The sequence below is a fragment of the Rana temporaria genome, chromosome 3, assembly GCF_905171775.1.
Source record: "Rana temporaria chromosome 3, aRanTem1.1, whole genome shotgun sequence".
Taxonomy (NCBI): Eukaryota; Metazoa; Chordata; class Amphibia; order Anura; family Ranidae; genus Rana; species Rana temporaria.
The window spans coordinates 232,415,897-232,437,646 of record NC_053491.1 but is presented as its reverse complement, the minus strand read 5'-3'; the positions used below and the strand labels follow the sequence as shown (position 1 = coordinate 232,437,646).

The following is a 21,750-nucleotide window of genomic DNA, read 5'->3' as shown; positions in this document are numbered from 1 at the left end:
TGTATAAAAAAAGGTATAGGTGGAATGGTGTGTCACAATGCATCTCCACCACGCCCACCTATTGTCAGGTAATCCTGCAGTAGCTTCTGTTAGGCCCCGTACACACGTCCGAGGAACTCGACGTGCCAAACACATCGAGTTCCTCGTCGAGTTCAGTGTTGAAGCCGCCGAGGATCTCGGCGGGCCGACTTTCCTCATTGAACAACAAGGAAATAGAGAACATGTTCTCTATTTGGCCCGACGAGTTCCTCGTCGGCTTCCTCGCTGAAAAGTGTACACACGACCGAGTTTCTCTGCAGAATCCAGCTCCGATCGAGTTTCTGGCTGAATTCTGCCGAGAAACTCGGGCGTGTGTACGGGGCCTCAGAAATGCATCTTCTCAACTTTTTTTCAAAATTCACAATGATAGCAGCATGGAAAACAAGGACAAAGGTTGCTAATGTGTGCATTTTCAACTCACGTTTCCCTGTTGTTGTTTTACAAACAGTCCTCTTCTCGCCGCAGGTGCATTCTTCCAAGATGGGGGGTTTGTATCTTAGCCACTTATCTTGGGGTTCAAAGTACTGTTGCAATGTTTCATCAAAGCATTTGTCTATAGGTAAAGAGAATCATAGGAAAATACAAATGTATCATTCTTCTGTTGAAGTTCTGGCACAGAGGCAGCAGGCATGTATAGCTTCGATATAATATTATGTGTGTTTTGTTCAAATATCTAACAATTTTCTGTAATTTATTTAAAGTTACTTTATTTATAAAAAAGCTGCTAAAGAAAAGCTTAGGTTAGCCTAGGCTTAGGTCTTTCTTTGGAAAAGGAATCTTATGCCCTGCACACACGATCCGTTCATCCGATGAAAAAGAACTGATGGATTTTTTTTATCAGATATCCGATGAAGCTGACTTTCATCAGTCGTGCCTACACACCATCAGTTAAAAAACCGATCGTGTCAGAACGCGGTGACGTAAAACACAACGACGTGATGAGAAAAATGAAGTTCAATGCTTCCAAGCATGCGTCGACTTGATTCTGAGCATGCGTTGATTTTTAACCGATTTCCCAGATAATTTTAAAACAAGTTCCTAGTTTTTTAACCGATGGAAAAAAAAATGGATGGGGCCCACACACGATCGGTTAGTCTGATGAAAACGGTTTTCATCAGACAAACCGATCGTGTGTACGCGGCATTATGCAGATGTGGACCTCTCCTTTTAAAAATGCTGAGTGTCTGGCTGTCAAGTTGATCCACTGGCTTGCAGCATGTTCCTAGGCAATCACTCAAAAAGTATTGAAGTCAGAACATTTTCAGAAGAGGCCAGAAATTTCAGGTTTCATATTTATTTGGTACGGGTTTCCTTCAAGATAATAAACATGAGCTTAGCCAAGGCAAATACTTTCCTATTAGGGTGGAATCGTTGAATGGGTTTTTGGATTATCATGACCCCAGTGAAGAAACCTTTGTTTCTGAATTCCCACCTGTACTGGCCATTATAAGAGTCTAAAGGCCCGTACACACGATCGGATTTTCCAATGGGAATTGTGTGTTGACAGGCTGTTGTCGGAAAATCCCACCGTTTGTATGCTCCATCGGAAATTGTTGTCAGATTTTCCGCAAAAAAAGGTTGGATAGCATACTTTAAAATTTTTCGACAACAAATGTGTGTTGTCGGATTATCCGGTCGTGTTTACAGAAGTCCATTGGACAAAACATGTAGTTTTGTGTTTGTTGGCCAACAATTGTGTGCCATTTGTATGCAAATTCCTGACCAACGCCCTTCGGACAAAAGTCCTACGTTTTGTCTGTGGAAAATCCGATCGCGTGTACCAGGCTTTATTGTCCAAGACAAATTGTCTATAAGGCCGGGTACACACGAACAAACATGTATGGTGAAAGCGGTCCGTCGGACCGTTTTCACCATACATGTCTGCCAGAGGGCTTCTGTACGATGGTTGTACACACCATCGTACAGAAGTCCGCGCGTAAACAATACGCGGGGCGTGTCCGCGGTGCCGCCTTTAAAATGCTTCCACGCATGCGTCGAAGTCATTCGACGCATGCGAGGGACGGCGGGCGCCTGGACATGTACGGTAGGTCTGTACTGACGACCGTACATGTCCGAGCGGGCAGGATTCCAGCGGACGGTTTTAAAACACGTCCAGGAATATTTGTCTGCTGGGAAAAGGCCCGGCGGGCAAATGTTTGCTGGAATTCGGCCCGCTCGCGCCCACACACGACCGAACATGTATGCTGAAACTGGCCCGCGGACCAGTTTCAGCATACATGTTTGGTCGTGTGTACGGGGCCTAAGAGGAGGAGTGGGATTCCTCAACATGAAGAACATAGCTGTAACTATCAGGGAGGGGATATGCTGAATAGTTTATCAGAGCATATAAGAAAAATATTCCTTAAATGTCTACAAATTCACCTATTTAACCACTTCCATACTGGGCCTATTCTGGCACTCCTCTCCTACAAAAATCATCATTATTTCCATATATTTTAGAAGCCCTGTTTGAACCAGTGACGGCCATTTGGGAACATGAAAGGCACCTAAATTCCAGTCCCTTGATGGAAATTTCCTGACTACCAAATAGTTGCATCCTTGCTTATCGGCATTACGTCTATACAGATTTAAATTGATTACAGGTGCCCTTGGGTGGTAATCAACACCCCAGTTAACAAATGTGCCACATCCTATTGGCAATTGAATTAAAAGAATATGAAAAAATTTACTTTATAGGCACATGAACAAGTTAAAAAAAAAATTATGTTTCACAAAAAAGTACATAATATACACAAGGTGCATCTAATAAATAGAATACAGCAATACAAATTATTAAAAAAGAGAGGGACCACGTGATTTAACACTGGAAATATATGGATGTAATCAATAGGAATGCCCACACTGAGTAGAGAGTATCTCCAGATGCTATTGAGGAGTGGAGTGGTCCAGTATACTTTGCATACTTGGCAGCTCGGGACCTTACATGGATGCAGTTTCAGAGGTTTCTTTTCTGTAGAGGATCCTTCTTTATTGCTTGCCTTTCAAATACGCTTAGTATTGATTGCAGCTTATAATGAGACTCATGAATGCCTGTTAGCAAATTCTTAATTCAAGTGATGTCCGTGGTGACTCTGGCTCCATTGAGAGTCTTATGAGACTCTAGGTTTTTGAGTGCAGGATTAAAAGTCAATCTTTAGGCAGCAAAAAATCCAATTAAGGAACAACTCTATTTTATCCAAGACTTCTGCATCCAGTTGTTTAGGCGTTCCTATAGCTGCCACAATATTACCATTACCATTTTATCTGGTGCATCCCCATATTTCCAATTCATACACTATCCATAGGGGCCTCTCATTTGGCGACGGGGACGGGTGATCCACCACCCCAATATCTTTTGGGGTGGGGTCTGTGTTTCAGCCGCTGCATTGTTGGGTGAGGGTGATTGTGTAGACACTCTCAATTAGCACCAGTTCATTGAAGCTCCAGAGGAAGTGATTTATTATATCGTGAAATGTAGAGCTATTTTTAATCTTTTCAAGAACCTCGTGGATACACACCAAGGAGATACTCTCTACTCAGCGTGGGCATTCCCATTGATTACATCCCCGCAGAAAGTGTATCATATCACTATTGAGTATTTCCAGTGTTAAATCACGTGGTCCCTCTCTTTTTAATCATTTCTATTGTTGTGTTCTATTTATCTATATTAAGAATCTCAGTCTGGGATCGGGTGCTCGGATCGCTGACAGGTATGATTGCTGTCATCCGGGGGCCTGTTTAGGAAAAAGTCTACTGGGAGGAGTTGCTCTTTATTCACCTAAGTCCTTTATTGAAATTGGCCTATGTCCAAGGCCCTAGAGCCGGGTCTGTGAGACAGACCTGTTCCTCCCAGACGGTTCAGAGTGACACTTCGGCTGCCAGGCCTATCATAGGGGTCTGTCCGGGGACACTTTACCCACTCCGAGCAGAGTGGCGACGAATTGCAGAAGTTGGTACTATACAGAGTAGTACTGACTGCTCCATTGTTATCCAGGCCTGATACCGCAAGGTTTTCTACTCCTATCCTTTCATCAACCTTGTCCTTCCAAACTGATGTTGATGTTGATGTTGGCCTGGAAATAAAGCATTGAAAACCTTTCAATTACTGTCTGGACCTTCGCTCACTATTTGTTCTACCACTGCACCCCTGGAGCCAGGGTAACTTAATTTGCCGATCCAAAATCAATCAGCGGCTCTTTCGGGGGTGAGCGCTACACCTATAAAGTCAATTTTTCCATATTCTTTTAATTCAATTACGTCTATACAGACAAGATGGTGTTGTTTCGGCTGAGAGGAGATGACATCCAGTATTATGAGCATAGGCAACACCCTAAAACCACAGAATGGCAGGATTATACTGATCATAACTATTATTTGTAGCGGTGTTCTACTATTTTATGTAGTGTTTGTCTGATTTATTATACATACTGTGCATGTGTTCTTGTTTTACAGTTGGTAACTTCTTCTAACTGGGTATGAGGTATAAAATATATGCCTTCTGTTAGATTTTTTTGTTTTTTTATGTTCATAATTTTAAAGTTTACAATGTTTTATTTCGGTGTGGTTCCCACAGGAAAGTGACATGTGAATGTTAATGGGAGAAGTGTATGCAGGGGTTAGTTTCCCTTTTAGTAAGTCCCCCTGAGTGGTTGGCGGGTGGAGTCATTACAAAAGCATCTTGAGTGGCCAATTCTTTATTTGAAACAGTGGGACACATTATGGCAGTGTTTCTCCTAAAGACAGGTATGTATGTATCTCAAGAAGAAGTGGGGGTAAGGCCTCTGGCCAACTTGGTGGGAAGAGGCAGCAAATCAAGGTCCCTAACTTGCTGCCATCACAGCCTTTGCACTATCCACATACCACCAGAACTATTAAACATTGGCATGTGTACCATGATTAATACTGCAACATTGCTTTTGTCTATTTACCTGTCTAGTTTCTCTCTATAGCTACAATACTTATACACCTTCCCACATGGTATCATTATTGTACAATATTGGGCATTTCTGATCTACTGGTTACATTACCGTATTTTCTTCAAGGCAGCTCCAACTAATATGCATATGTGAGCACGTTAGTGTATTTCCTGGCAAAACTGTCCCACACATAAGCCACACTGATACCCATACTTCATTCAGCGAGGGACAATATACAATATTATAAAATAAGATTCTTTTTATATACTTTTACTCTGACTTACAGTTAAGAATTACTGAACTTGTTAATGAAACTCATATAGGGTTTAATCACTGTATGCATCAAAATACAGTCATGCAACCTCACAACATAAAGCCCAGGGAAGCTTTGTAAATCTCTGCCTATAATTTATCCTTTTCAACTTACCTTTTTTGCAGTTCTTGCCTGTGTAGGGCTCTTGGCACACACATTTATAACCTTTTAAAGTGTTTTCGCATATACCTTTGGGTTCACATGGGTTGTCTTTACAGTGATCTGTGCATCATATAACAAAATGTAACCAAATCATATGAAAATGTCAACCACACTTAACATCAACTTAAACAGGTTTATAGGCTAGATTCCAAGATCTTAACAAGATCAAAAAACAAACTGTAATATGCAGACCGGAAGAATCCTGACTTAAAGTGGAAGTCCAGGCTAAACAAATCTAATCTAATCGTACATCTGCTCCCACCCCTATTTTAACTCCTATTCTAAATAACCTGTAGAGGAAAGATGTGTATGCTTACTTATTCTGAGAAAGCTCCAATACTGTCACATGAATGGCCCCCAGTGCCAGCTTCAGGAGAGAGGAGGGACAGCAGACAGTAAATTCCCATAGTAAGCCTATGGGTGGAGTTAGAAAGGGGGTTGGAGCAAATTTAAACCTGGACTTCTACTTAATTAACCTTTCCCTACTAGTTTATTGCATTACATATTAAAGTTACAAAACCCAGGACCTTGCATTTACTATATCTTGTCTCCCACAGTACACAGAACATGGAAATGCAATTATTTTAGTAAATATAAACTGCTAAATACCTTTTGTCATCTGCAGTATATAGCAGTCTTATGACTTCTATCAGTGTCTGGTTAAAGCTTGTAGGTTAAAGCTTGTAATAAATTGTAATACCATATTCTAAAGAATCATGCTGGTTTGTTGAAGAGCATGAACAAATAAAAATGAATATGGGAGTTTGTTGGTGGTCACTGCATTTAACACCCATCTCTTTCACACCACAGATAAAAAAAAACATCACATTACTGTAGTAGTCTGCCCTGGGATTATGTTAGATGTGTACCAAATGGCCAAATAGGCTGAAGCTAGAAACATTTTTTTCCATGTTTCTCACAGTCATCAAGCTGTACCCTGTAACAGTGGGGATACGTTTATAGATCAAGAAGACCATATGGTAGGTTTTTTATACCCTTTATGCCGCGTACACACGATCAGAGTTTCCGATGGAAAAAGTCAGACTGATTTTTTCCATAGGAAATTCCGACCGTGTGTATGCCCCATTGGAGAAATTTCATCTGAATTCTGATGAATTACAACTGAGTTTAAATATAGAACATGTTCTATTTTACTCCAATGGAATTCCGTCGGAATTCCGATGTGCTTTTGGCCGGGCAAAAGCCTGATCGTGTGTACGGGGCATAACAGTTTGTTTTCTTGTTTTTAATCATATTTTTTATTAAACCAATTAAAGATAATATGTTACCCCAAAATGTTATATTCCTGATATGTGCCTGTTGTAACATGTACAGTACTTATGTTAAAAAAGTATCCTGTGCTCCTTGTATTTTTTCCTTTGTCTGAAATACCTGGTGTTCCTGCCAGTCCTGCCATTTTCCTATTTCAAACTGACCATGATAAGTATAAGAGTACATCCATCCCAGTGCGGTCAGTTTTCTGGATATATGGGAGAACAGCCTGCCTGCCCTCCGATGGTCAGATTTGTACTGACGCGCCCCCTGCACAGCCATTTACTGGAAAGATCAGTGAACTACAGTACTCTTTCTCCACACCCACCTTTCCAAGCCCTTTATTCAGATGAGAACAGAAATTATACGATCACTTATTTAAAAAAAAAAGGAAAAAAATGTATAATGTGTTTTTTATGCAATATACACAAATGGTTTACCTTTACCTATTTTAAGATGAAAAGGTCATTTTACAAGGTAAGGGTTCACATAGACCGTACGTATGCAGATGCCATATTTGTAATGACTATGCTTTTAATTTTCTGTTTTTTAAATCATATTTTTTTTATTTGTGCATGAGCCATGTCTAAATTGTCAAAAACAATTACATTTTTTATTGCATTATAAATATTGCAATCATGTCTTATTGTCCATTGATTTGCCCTGTCAATGGTTTTCCTTTAATTAATAAAGATGCTTGGCACACTTGCTCATTAACAAGATTTTTTGGGGGAAATTAACTATGTGCACTATTATACTGTAATCGCATACTCTTTGAGCTGCTGGTACAATTGTGGTGGCAGTGCATGCGCAAATTGCTTACCTACGTAAAGGTACAAAAAAGGTATGTGCTCACCCCCACTTGATTTATTGGGTTCCTTCTGCCCTGCACCTGTGATGACTCGCCCTTACCTGGACCCGAGAACACCCACACATTTTAAACAATTTAAATGGGCTTTATTTAACCACTTGCTGACTGCGCTATAGGCGATTGTTGGCTACAGCGTGGGAGTTCTGGGGGGCCTTCATATGAAGTGTCCATGCTAATCAGTGGCCTACAGTGCCGAGAGTGTTCATCACTGCCACTAAAGTGCTCATCAGTAACACTAAAGTGATCATCAGTGCCACTACAGTGCTCATCAGTGCCACTACAGTGCTCTATTAGTCCTCATCAGTGCCCATCAGTGAGTGCTCATTAGTGCCACACTATCAGTGGATCCTCATATGCACCCGTCAGTGCTGTAAAAATGTGTAAAAAATGCGTTTTAATTTTCTTTAACATTTGCCAAAAACTTCTGTTAAAATGACACATTCAAAAGTCTCATTATGCTACATATAATATAGGTTGGTGTGTATGCTTTTCAAAATGGGGTTATTTTGTAGGCGTTTCCATTGTCCTGGTGCTCCAGGGCCTTCAAAAGTGTATTCAAGAAATTAGATGTGTAATTTATGCTCCTAGAACACCTGACAGCCCTCCTTGAATGGTGGACCTCTGTATGTGGCCGGGCTGTGAAAAAGTCACACACATGTAGTATCACCATACTTAGGAGGAGTAGCCAAATGTGTTTTGGGGTATAGTTGCAAGTATGCATATGCCATGTGAGAGAAATAAACTGTTAATATGCCAATTTTGTGGGGAAAAAATAAATAATAATAATTTTGTTTTGCAAAGAACTGTGGGAAAAAAATTACAACTTAAAAAAAAACGCCAAGTCTCTTAATAAATGCCTTGGAATGTCTACTTTCCAAAAAGGGGTAATTTGGGAGGTATTTGTGCTGTCCTGGCTTGTTATGCCCGATACACACGGTCCAAAAATCAGACGACAGATCACGCATCTTTTCTCGCTTACTAGTCGCAAGTAGAAATTGAATAGGTTGCCAAAGTCACAAATTCTTGTGAAAAAATAAATTGGAAGTGATGTCATTTGTTGTAGTCTATTTGTATTTTCAGATGACAACTGTACTGACTAAACGAAAGTCGTACAATCTGGTATCATACGAGGAAATTTTTTGTGCTTGTCTGGTCGAATAATTTTGGATTGGCTCTTAAAAGCTCTGTACCACTGATCCGATTATTGTACAATCGCATCGAATTGGTATTTTTTGTCCGATTTTCAGATCGTGTGTACGGACCATTAGTGTCTCAAGAAATGAGATAGGCCATCAGTACATCAGGTGCGATCAATTTTCAATGATTGGGACTATAGCTTGTAGACTCTATAACTTTCACAAGGACTAAATAATATACCTTGATTTGGCTTATTTAATAAATAGAGGTGAACAGGCAAAAAAAAAAAAACACGTTTCGACCATCAGGCCTTAATCATGGCCAAAATGTGTTGGCTTTTTTGACTGTTGTTCACCTGCATTAATTCAACAATGTTTTAGCCGACTTCCATGGCACCGGCCTTTTTCCCTTTTTTTACATGGAGCTGAGTGCTGTGTTTTTAAGGCTGACCAAGCATTACACAGGAGGTAGTAGCTTGGATGCACCTGTTCCTGTGCAGTGCCATGTTGGACTGGACAATGAAGATAGGTGAAATATATATATTTTTTTTAATCCAACAAAGTTTTATTCAGTTTGCAGAGGTACAAAGTATACAAGGTCCCCTTAACATTGCGGGGACAAAATAGCAACATAGATTAAGACATCCCGTACTCGGTAAGTATTTATATGCAGGAGGTATGGCCCCCTCCCCCCAAACCTTTTCAAACATCACCATCCCGCAAAGTAGCACCGTCCCCATCTCACCCCACATTAACGCCCAAAAGTCTATCCATCACAAGGTCTACCGGGGCTAGACCTGGCACATCCAACCACTTTGCCCATAATTTCTCAAATTTGTGGGTATTACCCCTGTGTTGATACACCACTTTCTCCAACCTTAGCACCAGCCCAATGTTATTAATCCATTCAGCCAGAGTCGGAGGAGCCTCAGTCCACCAGTGAACCATAATGAGTTTCCTTGCTTGGAACAGAACCCTGTGTATCGCCTCTCTGTCCGCTTCCTCCCACTCATACTCCTCCAGAGCCCCCAAGAGACAAGCCCTCGGGTCCTGTGGAAGGGCCACGCCAAAAGTTGAATTTACGGTACTCACAACTCCCGCCCAATACGTGTGGAGCTTTGGGCATCTCCACAGCATATGGATCAGATCACCATGGTCTCTTTTGCACCTGGTACAGGTTGGATCAAGCTGAGGATTCATCTTATGGAGCCTGTGTGGGGTATAGTAAGTGCGCAGCAAAATATACAGTTGTGTGAGCCTCTGTGAAACATTCAGCGAGCATTTGCCCACTGCCTAAAAGATTTCTTCCCATTGTTCCCCGTCCAGCTCGCCCGCATCCGCCTCCCACCTTTCCCGTATCCTCAGGAGATGCTGCTTCATCACGTACTGTAGCAGAATGGCGTAGCACTGAGAAATAAAGCCTTTTGATGTCCCAGCATCCCCCAGAAGATCAAAAGCAGGGGTCGGCGACAGGCACCACTCGGAGGAGCGACCCTGTGCCGCCACTGCGTGCCTCAACTGCAGATAGGAGAAGTGCATAGTCTGGGGCAATCCAAACGCCCCCTGTAGTACAGAGAACGAGCGGAGCACCCCGTTACTGAATATGTGTGTGAGGTGCGTGATCCCATACTGTTTCCACCTGGCCCCAGACTGCAACTTGGCCAATTCAGTGTATGTGTCGTTCTGCCATATAGGGCTGTATTTCGTGTAACCCTCCGCGTTTTGCACGTACTTGACCTTATTCCATACCTTCTGAATTAAACTAAAAGTGGGGAGCTTCTTGTGCGGTTTAGCAAAGGCTTGCGCCTCCAATGCCTCAGGGATCGGCCTTCCGCCCACGGTGTGCTCCATAAGCTTTTGAGCCGAGGATCTCACCGCCGGCCGAAACATACCAACCAGTTGCTGCATCTGAGCCGCCAAATAGTACAGCCAGGGGTTTGGCAACGCCAATCCCCCGCCGTCTTTAGGTCTGCAAGTGTTCCAGTTTAATCCTAGGCGTCCTATCTTTCCATATGAGACCTCGGAAAATACTATTTACCGTATGGAAAACCTTCAGGGGTATAACCATAGGGGTGTTGTGTAGAAAGTACAACAGTTGCGGCATGAGTATCATCTTAATAAGATTCACACGGCCGGCAACCGACAAGAACAGGGCCTTCCAAGTCTTAACTTTGTCTCTAAATTTCAGAAGTAGGGGAGAGATATTTAGATGGATGAAATCCCGTGGCTTAGCAGTGATCTGTACTCCCAGGTACTTAAAGGACCAAGTAACGGGTATGGGGCATACGGGGTTGATTATCTACGTATCGTCGCCATCTAACAAAAGTAGTGACGATTTTGCCCAGTTTATAAGCAAACCAGAGAATTGTCCAAACTCTGTAATTGCCATCATAACTTCCCTGAGGGAGGGGTCCGTGTCGCCCAGCAGAAGGAGAGTGTCATCAGCATATAGCATCACTTTTTCCTGCATGTCACCATAGCAGAATCCAGTGATGTGGGGGTTAGCTCTAATGCCAATGGCCAACGGCTCAATAGCCAAGGCAAAGAGCAGGGGGGACAGGGGACATCCCTGCCGCGTCCCCCTCCTCAGTGCAAAGCTCCCCGATAATGAGCCAAATGTCCGTATCGCCGCTTGCGGCTGACTGTACAGCAGCCGCACCCAGGAGATATAAACAGGGCCAAATCCAAATTTTTGCAACACGGTCCAAAGATAGTTCCAATCTATGCTATCAAAGGCCTTTGTAGCATCTAGGGACAGCAGAGCCCTACTACCCATATTATCCGCCCGTGCCTGCATGTTAAGGAACAGCCTCCTCAGATTAACCGCCGTGGACTTATTGGGCATGAACCCAGCCTGATCCCCATGAACCAAGGAAGTCACCACCCCATTCAGCCGAATGGCGAGCACCTTGGCCAGTATCTTAATGTCGCTCTGTAGTAGTGAGATGGGGCGATAAGCCCCCGGGTCCACGGGATCCTTACCTGGCTTGAGCAACAGTACTATATTTGCTTTGGACATTGAAGGGGGCAAAGTCCCCCCTCCCTGGCGCTGTTAAAGACTTTTAGAAGCTGTGGCAATAACACCTCGGGATATTGTTTGTACACTTCCATGGGCAACCCGTCCTCTCCCGGGGCTTTACAGTTAGGGAAAGCACTGACTGCCTCCTGTAGCTCCTCGACAGTGATTGGTTTTTCTAATATGGTACGCTGGCTATCAGACAGCTCCGGGAAGACCATTTGGGCCAAATACCTCTCTAGATCCTCCTGGGTGTACATCGTGCCAGAACTGTACAGGGTCTCATAGAAACCCGCCAGTTCCTGCATAATCTGGTCTGGCTGAGAGACTACCCCTCCTGACCCTGATCTTATAGCCCCTATCGCAGGTGAGCGTTGATGGGAGTTTGCAATCCGCGCCAATAAACGGCCGTTTTTGTCACCCTCCTCAAAGAACGCCTGCTTAGCAAAAAACCTCTTCTTCTCCGCCGACGAGGAGAGCAATTGCTGGTAGGCAGACTGAGCAGCCTGCCAGGCCTCCCTGGTCAGGTCAGAAGGATCAGCGACATATACCCGCTCCATTTCCTGGACCCTGTTCTCCACCTCTATCAGTAGTGCAGTCGAGGCCCTCTTCACCTCATTCACTCCCCTTATAAGCAGGCCCCGAAAATACGCCTTGAAAGCATCCCAGTTTAGCACATTCAGCTCCATCCCTTCCCCATCAGCAAAATACCTTCGTATGTCCTCCTCTATTTCCACGTGGGATCTTATCAGCTTCAGCCAAAAGGCATTCAGCTTCCATGGTGCCTTAACCAAGCCCCCCTGCGGTGCCACGCAGAGCTGCACCACCAGGGCAGAGTGGTCAGACACACTGCGGGGTCTGTGTGATAGGTCCGCTATCAATGGAAGCATGCTCGAATTTCCCACCCCCAGGTCTATTCTTGATAGGCATCCATGCGTCTTCGAAAAGCACGTGAACTGCCTGACCTTGGGATTGCGGTGTCTCCAGATGTCCACCCAGCCCACCTCTTGCAGCAACCGCGCCAGGGGAGTACTCCTAGCGAGGGCAGAGGGACCGGGGCCCGGGTGTCTATCTGCCACCTGGTCTAGACAACAGTTAAAGTCGCCAATCACAAGCAACGGGACATTCGGCCTACCATCCAAAAAGGAGAGGAGGAGCCGGAGCACCGCTGCCGTGAACGGCGGGGGGGATATAAACACATGCCAAGACACATACCAAATTACCCATTTTGCAATGAATAAACACATAGCGACCTTCCGGGTCTATAACACTGTCAATTTCCTGAAAATCCAGAGCATTGTGCACTAGTACACTCACCCCCCTAGAAAAGGAGGTGTGTGTAGAGTGATATGCCTTACCCACCCACCTGTATTTCAAAAAGCACACAGTTTCCGCTGTCAGGTGCGTTTCCTGAAAGCAGATCACCCCTGGTAAAAATTTCTTCAAACACATAAATAGCATCGTGCGTTTCAGTGGAGAGTGCATACCCCTCACATTCCAGGATACGATAGACACCTTAGCCATGTGTATCTTCCATTATCATCAAAAAACAGTATACTGAAGAGCAAACATATATAACTGGCCCCTCTCCTGGGAGACAGGGCCCCCCCCCATACCTGTTCTGTCCTGCACAGTGTCTCGCACAAGGGCTGAAGGCCCAAGTCTGGTGTGTTGTACCTCTTTCTTTGTATGGTGGCTGAAAAGATTAAAGTTAGCAAAACTTGTGGACCGAACGGGTCCAAAAACATCTTGGACCGCTAACAGGGCGGTTTCAACACTTTGTGCGACTAATCGTCGACTTACTTCAGTCACATCAACCATCAGCACAGTACTCTTTACGTTTAGGTCAGCTCTTCTCACTTTGTGTCACCAATCATTGTGTCCCCCAGCCAAAGGGAAAAATAAAAAGATTCAATCAGATAAAAAAGTAGGGGATCCCCCCTAAACAGAAAAAAGGGCCAACCGTTGAAGCATAACAGCTCTTCCAACATGTGCACACTAGGTGCCTGGAGGCAAAACATAAGATATAACTTGGGACAAACTTGCACATGTCTCACTCCCCTTCCTCCTGCACTCTGCGTTGCAAAGATTGCTCGTTCCGATCCAGCCATGACATGGCCTCCTTGGCAGATTCAAAGAACTGGGCTTGACCCCGCACCACCACCCGGAGCTTCGCAGGGTAGAGCATGGCATATGGGAGTTGCAGAGCTCGCAGCCGTCGTTTTACATCCAAGAATTTGGCCCTGCGCCTCTGTACCTCTTGTGAGAAGTCCGGGTAGAAGGACACCCGGACGCCGTTGTGTTGTATGTTCGCTCGCTCCCGAGCCTGGCGCAGCACCGCCTCCCTGTCCCGGTAGTGAAGTAGTTTCGCCAGGATGGATCTAGGGGGGCCCCCCTGCTGTGGTGGGCGCGAGGGTACTCTGTGGGCCCTTTCCACTGCAAAAAATGGTGACAGTGCATTTTTGCCAAACAGTTCAATCAGCCAGTTCTCCACAAACATGGTGGGGTCCTTGCCTTCCACCCTCTCCGGCAGACCCACTATACGAACGTTGTTTCGTCTGAGACGGTTCTCCATATCTTCCACCCTGTCATATGCGTCCCTCGCCATCTGCAAGGCAGCTCTAGTGTCCTGGGCCATGGGCTGTATCTGGTCCTCCACCTCGCTGACTCTGCTTTCCACGGCTGTAGTACGTTCGCGGATTTTCTGCATATCCTGCCTCAGCAGTCCAAAATGTTCCTTCAATGTGTCCACAGAAGCTGTACACTTATTTACTGCTTTGAGTATATCAGCCAACGTGGGCTGCGCGGCATTCGCAGCCTGTGTGTCTGCGGCCTGCTCATCCTCAGGCCTAGGGCCTGCTTGGTCTCTGTCCTCCTCCTCCCCCCAGTAAAGTGGGACAGTGTCCTCCTGTGCTGCGGGCCTAGTGTGGGGCGCATCACCCGAGCGGGACGGTTGTTCCGGCCCCCCCGTCCCAGTCATCTTCTGGGCATAATAAAGCATGTCCCTGGGGGGGGTCCTTACCCTGGGTCTTAGCCGTCTTGCTTTGTTTGGGCCCCGTTTTGTCCGCTCCACGAGGCGTCCCTTTCCCAGCCAGCGCGGCGGCGCCATCTTGGATTTCCATCCCCGCTGCCTCCGATTGTCCTTTGCGGGTCATCCCCCTGGTGCAGAACGCCGGTGGTGGTACCGCTGTGATCCTGGGAGCACGGGCTTCCAGCATATGGTGGTGTCGAACCGGAATCGTGGCCGGGGGAGGATCGATACCGGATCAGCGCCGGGAGCTATGAGAGATGCGTCCTCTCACATGCCTGTCCTGGCCACGCCCCAGGTGAAATATATTTAAAGGATGACAAGTCACAGGCTATTGTAGCTTTTAAAGCTGCAGAATAAAGAAATGTACCATATAAAACTGTACCTGTGACTTTGGACCCTTCCACACAGAATGACCAGCGTTTGTCTTTGTCAAGGTTTCTTGTGAGTGAACACCTAATTAGAAAAACAATTGAGAAAGCAGCTGTAAAACATAGAAGCAAACAATGCACAGATGCATATTAAAGCTGAAGATCCCTTACAAGGCTCAATGCTATGATGGAAAGAAATGTCAAACTCCTTCAGCTCAAGCTGTGCCATAAACGGTGCAAGTATCACATTCACAACAAATACTTAAATCACACTATGAGCATCACACTACAGTACGGTCACCCAATATATTTGCAGACTAATTGTTTTTTTTGTGCTGTTCTGTTTACATTGGCCCATGCCTGGTATGCACTTACTTCAGGTGAGTGTAGAGATAAATGCCCCCTGTGATAAACTGGAAAGCACCAGGTTCTCAGTGCCAAAAAATAACTGTAATGTGTATGCAGAAATCTTATGAATGCCATCTATCTCAAAGCTGGAGTAGATGTTAATGGGAATGAAGGTTATTGGACAGTGGAAAATTGGCCAAAGTGATCTCTCCATGTTTTAGAAATATACCCATATTTACACACTACTTGTCTTTTTTCCCTCAAACCTTTAAAAGAGAATTTACATATAGTAAATCAACATAAAAAAAAATAAAAGCTCTGAGAAGATCCCTTTCAATTGATAGAAAACTGTATTTACATAGGCCTTATGTATCATCAAATCTAAAATATAAACATTTATCGTAATAATCCAAAGAAACCAATTAGTTTCACATTTCAGTCACAATACTATCCGGCTGTAGGCTTCAATCTATAGCTGTTACAATATTTAGACAAGCTGATAAGTCAGGGCTGGTATGTTTATTCATTTCTATCTTGTACTCCCTTATTGATTTGTTTGTTAATAGGAAACTAAAGCAGTCCATACATTATGCAATTTTATTACCATCAATCACGGGTTGAAGGAAAGAAAATTGCTTGATTCTCCCTTTTAAACCAGTCAGTGATGATGGGGGAATCCCTCCTACAGTGCTATTGTGTTTGCTGGTGAGCAGCCTTCCTCACCAGTACAAGGTTCACTGCTGGCAGCTATAGTGGCAGGTGTTCTATCGGGAAATGCCCTCCATTGAAAAATGCCTCAGATGGGTCTGTGCATGCGCAGTATGCAACGTCACTCCAGCTGATGTGTTGATCATCTGGCGTGACGTCAATATAGCACATGCACAGATCGTCAGTGCAGAGAGAGAATGAAATTGTCAGATTCTGCCTCACTGTTGCAGGGCGGGTTTTGGCTGAATTGAACTTTGTATTTTTCTGTCTGTTGCACGACGGCTTGAGTGCGCCAAAAGTGAAGTTTGATAGAGTCAACTTGACGCGTTTCGTCATTAGGCTTTCGATAACGTCGCATAACGCGTCAAGATGACTCTCTCAAGTGTCACTTCCGGCCAGGGGAGTGAAACACACGCTAGAAGCTGAATAATTACCATGTCTCCATACTAGCAGGGCCAAGGGTTTTCTAGTGACGCTGGTTCTGTCATTTTGACAGTTTTTAAATAATTAGTTAAGTTGTTTTTAACAATAAACCTAAGGATAATACTCTATGAGGATTTTTCTTTTCCATATATCACATACTGTACACTATTCATTCTGGAACCCCCGGAGCCACTTTTGGAAAATATCCACTATAGAGGAGATAGTAGAAGACACCAGAGGATACCAAATTGGGTTTGGTCCCCAGCAAATGACCTATAAGCACAGTAGACTCTTTTTGCTATAAGGCAAAGAAGTCCAACACATCTGGTGAGTTTGGATTTTTACACCACCTTCAGCAGGAGGATGTATTGACATTGTTGGGACACGGAGCACTACAGCACCTTTTGCACTAAAATACTTTATTGCACTAATATCACTTTATGCACTTTAATCATTGTCACTTTATATTATTTGATGCATCATTATTTGTATTTGGTCTACACACATCATGCAAAAATTCAAGGAATGTAAATATATTTATTCATCCTAGGTTGTAAATGCATATAGAAGTTGATCACGGGCGTAGTCTTGGTTGTAACCAGGACTTGGCTGACTAATCCTTCATTTAAACTTCTCTTGAGTAAATAAAAATCAAAGAGAGTTGAAACTTCTTGCTTTGTGTCTGTGTGTCATTTAAAGGTATACACAACGTGTCTGAACTGAAAGTTCACAGGGTCATGGCTGCACAGGAGAACATGCATTATCAAGCAACCCCCCGATAGGTCAGGGCTATATATTCATTCAGGTTAATCATTTTGTTTTCTCATATCCCTTATGTTAGAATGGTTTGTTTTCTTAATTAGTTTCACATATTCAAATTAATTTTGTATATTTGGATTTGTTTTGTAAATTCATTGTTCTGAATCAATTTATATTTCAGGAGATTGGCTATATTTGTTTTAACGTGTTAATCCATTATTTCAGAGATTACTTATGCACTCTAGGTTGAATGGAGGTGGATCCATCAGGATCTCTGAATCATAACATAAGGAATGGAACAAAATTAACGTGATTGTAAACCCTCACCTTTAAACCCATTGGGCCAGATTCTCAAAGGGCTTACGACGACGCAACGCCATTTGCGCCGTCGTAAGTCCTAATCTGGCCCAGCGTATCTATGCGACTGATTCTTAGAATCAGTTACGCAAAGATATCCATTAGATCTGACAGGCGTAAGGCTCTTACGCTGTCAGATCTTAGATGCAATTTTTTTTCCCGCCGCTAGGTGTTGCCGACGTTGTTTTCCCCGTCGTCTATGCAAATTAGCTATTTACGCGAGATTCCCGAACATTTGCGCGGTCGACGCAGGGAATTTACGATGTTTCCGTAGCTTTTGCGACATGTAAAGTTGCCCTTGCTCTATGAGGGGCAACCAATGTTAAGTATGGCCATCGTTCCCGCGTTGAAATTTAAAAAAGTACGTTGTTTGCTTAAGTCGTCCGTGAATGGCGCTGGACGCCATTTACGTTAACGTCGAAACCAATGACGTCCTTGCGACATCATTTAGCGCAATGCACATCGGGAAATTTTAGGGACGGCGCATGCGCAGTACGATCGGCGCGGGAACGCGCCTAATTTAAATGATCCACGCCCCCTACCTGGATCATTTGAATTAGGCGGGCTTGCGCCGGAGAATTTACGCTACGCCGCCGCAACTTTACAGGCAAGTGCTTTGTGAATCAAGCACTTGCCCGTAAAACTTGCGGCCGCGTAGTGTAAACGAGATACGTTACGCCCGCACAGTTTTACTCCAATCTACGAGAATCTGGCCCATTCAGTTTAAAATAGAAGTGAAAGGCAAAACGTGTGCATAAAGATATATATATTTATATATATATGTATATATTCCCCTTTATTATAAGTGATCCCATAAACTCTGTTCTCAGCTGAAAAAGAGCTGGGGGAGGATAAACAGCAGTACGCTGATCTTCCCAGTGAATGGCTGTGCAGGGGGTTTAGGACAAGTCTGCTCATTGAAGGAGAGCAGGCTGAGTTCACAGCACAGCTAGAGAACTGACCAAACAGTGTGGTCAGTTTTAATAGTAAAGCAGAGAGAGTGGCAGGAACGACACAAAGGAAGCAATACAAAGAGAATTGGGTACTTTTTCATAAAACTACATGGTACAGCAGCCACGTATCAAGAATATGAAACATTGGGTTTATATACTCTTTCATTTTGGATTTATTCGTTATGTTATGATTCGGAGATTCTTTTTTTTTTATTATTTTTTTTTTTTTTTTTTATACTTCAGACTCCACCTCATAGAGTGTGCATTTACATGCTCATGTTCTGCGTACCAGCCCATTGCATCTCTATTTCGGTTTTGCATCATTAGTGTCTTCTTGTTTTTTTATGCTAGTTGTTTTTGTTTTCCACTTTTGTGGTTTTTTTTTTATATTATATATATATTATATTATTTTCTTGAATACATTTTTTACTTCTTTTGCTGGACATATACAAAAGTTTTCCCTTAATACTTCACCTCCCCTTACCCGTCCCCCCCCCCCCTCCTATCTCACCAAAACAATCTCCTTATACCTCTACTTCTCTCTGATTTTTCTATAATGGCCTCAAGTGTCTTCTCTTAATTTTTCCGCGTAACTCCACGATTTCTTAAAAGTTCTCCAATTTTCCCATTTCATATTTTGTAATATGTTATTACCCTCCATGTCCTCCTGCAGTTCCTCCATATTATACGTTTCTTCAACCGCATCGATCCATTCCCAGATCGATGGGCATTCCACCTCTTGCCAGCCCCTTGGAATTAATCTTTTGGCAGCATTCAATAGGTGTGGTACCAGCGATTTTTTATAACTTTTAATGCCTTCTTCCCCCCCGTGGAACAGGACAACCCATGGGTCCATCTTTATCTTTTTCTTTGTAATCTCTTCGACGCAGGCCAATATTTTTTCCCAGTACCTCCTTATCTTAGGGCATCCCCACCACAGGTGCGCCATATTTCCTGGTAAACCGCATCCCCTCCAGCACTCTCCAGTCTGTCCCTCTTTAAACTTCTTTAATTTGTCTGGTGTCATATACCATCCGGCTATGCATTTAAAACACATCTCTGCTGTGCGATTATCCACCGCGGAGGAGTGTGTCAGGGTCAGCATTTTCTCTATTGTGGTCCTATCCTGATGTGTCCCTAGTTCCCTTTCCCATTTTTTAATGAATGGGGGTATGTTCTGCTCTTCCATCTTCAGTAACATCTTATATAGTACCGAGATAGATCCTCTGGCATTTTTTGTAGAGCATATTTTTTCCAATTCCAATAACTGATCTCCCGACCTCAGTGGGTGTGGAAGGTCTTGGATAAAATGGTTTAGTTGCCGATATCTCCATTCATTAATTTCCAGGAAAGAGTTTTTTAATTTCAACTCCTGTAGTGTTAAAATGTGACCTTCCTTCATTATATCCCTTAATTGTATAGTGTCCATTTTAATCCAGTTTCCCCCCACTTGTGTTTTACCTGGTGCAAAATAATCATTATTCTTTAGTGATATAAGGGGTGAATTGTACTCTTTCACAATTTTTTTATAGACCGTGTCCCAAACTTTAAGTGCATTTTTAGTTATCTCGTGTGCGTTTTTATCTATTGTCCTAAATTGTGGAGGGTTCCAAATTATCTTATCTAACCTTGCCTGTGACAATTCATTTTCTACACTAACCCACCTTTTTTCTTTGCTAGCTCTGGCCCACTCCACCACTCTTGTCAATATCACCGCCTCATAGTATCTCTTGACATCGGGGACCGCTAATCCACCCTTTTTTTTTGGTTGTTTTAGGGTCTGAAGTGCTATCCTGTGCTTCTTATTTCTCCATATATAATTCATTATTAATTTTCTAAGGGCCGAGAACAATGTCCCGGGGAGGGCAATGGGGATCATCTGGAACTTATATAAAATTTTTGGCAGAATGACCATTTTGCAGTAATTAATTCGTCCTATCCATGATATTGCCCTGTTTTCTACCCTTTTTGTTTCTGTCTTAATTTCATTTAATAAAGGGATAAAGTTTATCGTATACATCTCCCTAGTAGATTTTGCTAACAGTATTCCTAGGTATTTGAGTTCTTTAACCCAAGCAAATTTGTACTTCATTTTCAGGAGTTGTTCTTCTATCTTGCTTATGTTAATACTCATAATCTCCGTTTTTGTGATATTTAATTTAAAATTTGAGATTTCTCCGTATTCGCTACAAAGGTTTAGAAGGTTTGGGATTGATGTTTTAGGTTCCATTAAATAGAAGAGGACGTCGTCTGCAAAAGCTGCAAGTTTATGTTCTTCCTCTCCTATTTTAACCCCTTTTATTTTTTGAGAGTTTCTGATCCTAGCCAGCAGGGGTTCCAATGCGAGCACGAACAGTAATGGCGATAGAGGGCACCCTTGCCTTGTACCGTTTCTCATTAAGAAGGTTTGAGAGAGACTTCCGTTTATTTTTATTTTGGCCGTGGGGAACCTGTAGAGAGTGCCAATCCACTCCATCATCCTCTGTCCAAACCCCATTTCCTTCAGGGTGTGCAACATGAGTCCCCAGTCTACCCTGTCAAACGCTTTTTCTGCGTCTATCGACAGAAGTAGGCCTGGGGACCCCGCCGCTTTCATTTTCCGGAGGATTAACAGTGTTCTAACCCCATTGTCTCTCCCCTCTCTTCCCTGGACAAAACCCGTCTGATCCGGGTACACCAATCTCGCCATTTCCTGTTTAACTCTCCCGGCCAATACCTTTGCAAACAGTTTTAAATCTGTATTGAGCAGAGATATCGGCCGGTATCCTGAACAGTTTCCGATGTCCTTCCCTTCCTTAGGGATAACGGTGATAGTTGCCTCTGATGCCTCTTTACTTAGTTCGTACTCCTTTCCAAGCCCATTATAATACTGGCATAGCCTTGGCAGAAGTATCTCCTTAAATTTTTTGTAATACATTACTGTAAAGCCGTCTGGCCCCGGACTTTTACCTGAGGCAGAGCTTGATAATGCTACTTTAATTTCGTTTTCCGTTATTTGCCTGTCCATCCCCTCTGCGTCTATTTGACTGACTTTTGATTACCTTGCTTCTTCTAAGAATGCTAAGATTTTTTTGTCTT

At 43.4% G+C, this 21,750-nt stretch overlaps 1 protein-coding gene across 1 annotated transcript in view; it reads right to left on the bottom strand.

Moving 5' to 3' along the window:
• Positions 1-21,750, bottom strand: part of F12 (coagulation factor XII) — an 83,364-nt gene that overhangs the window by 48,341 nt on the left and 13,273 nt on the right. Inside the window, exons 4-6 of the mRNA XM_040344449.1 lie at positions 15,139-15,209; positions 5,383-5,490; positions 461-592 (exon numbers count right to left, since the gene is read on the bottom strand). Of these exons, the coding sequence (XP_040200383.1) occupies positions 461-592; positions 5,383-5,490; positions 15,139-15,209 (311 nt within the window). The remainder of the gene's footprint in view (positions 1-460; positions 593-5,382; positions 5,491-15,138; positions 15,210-21,750) is intronic.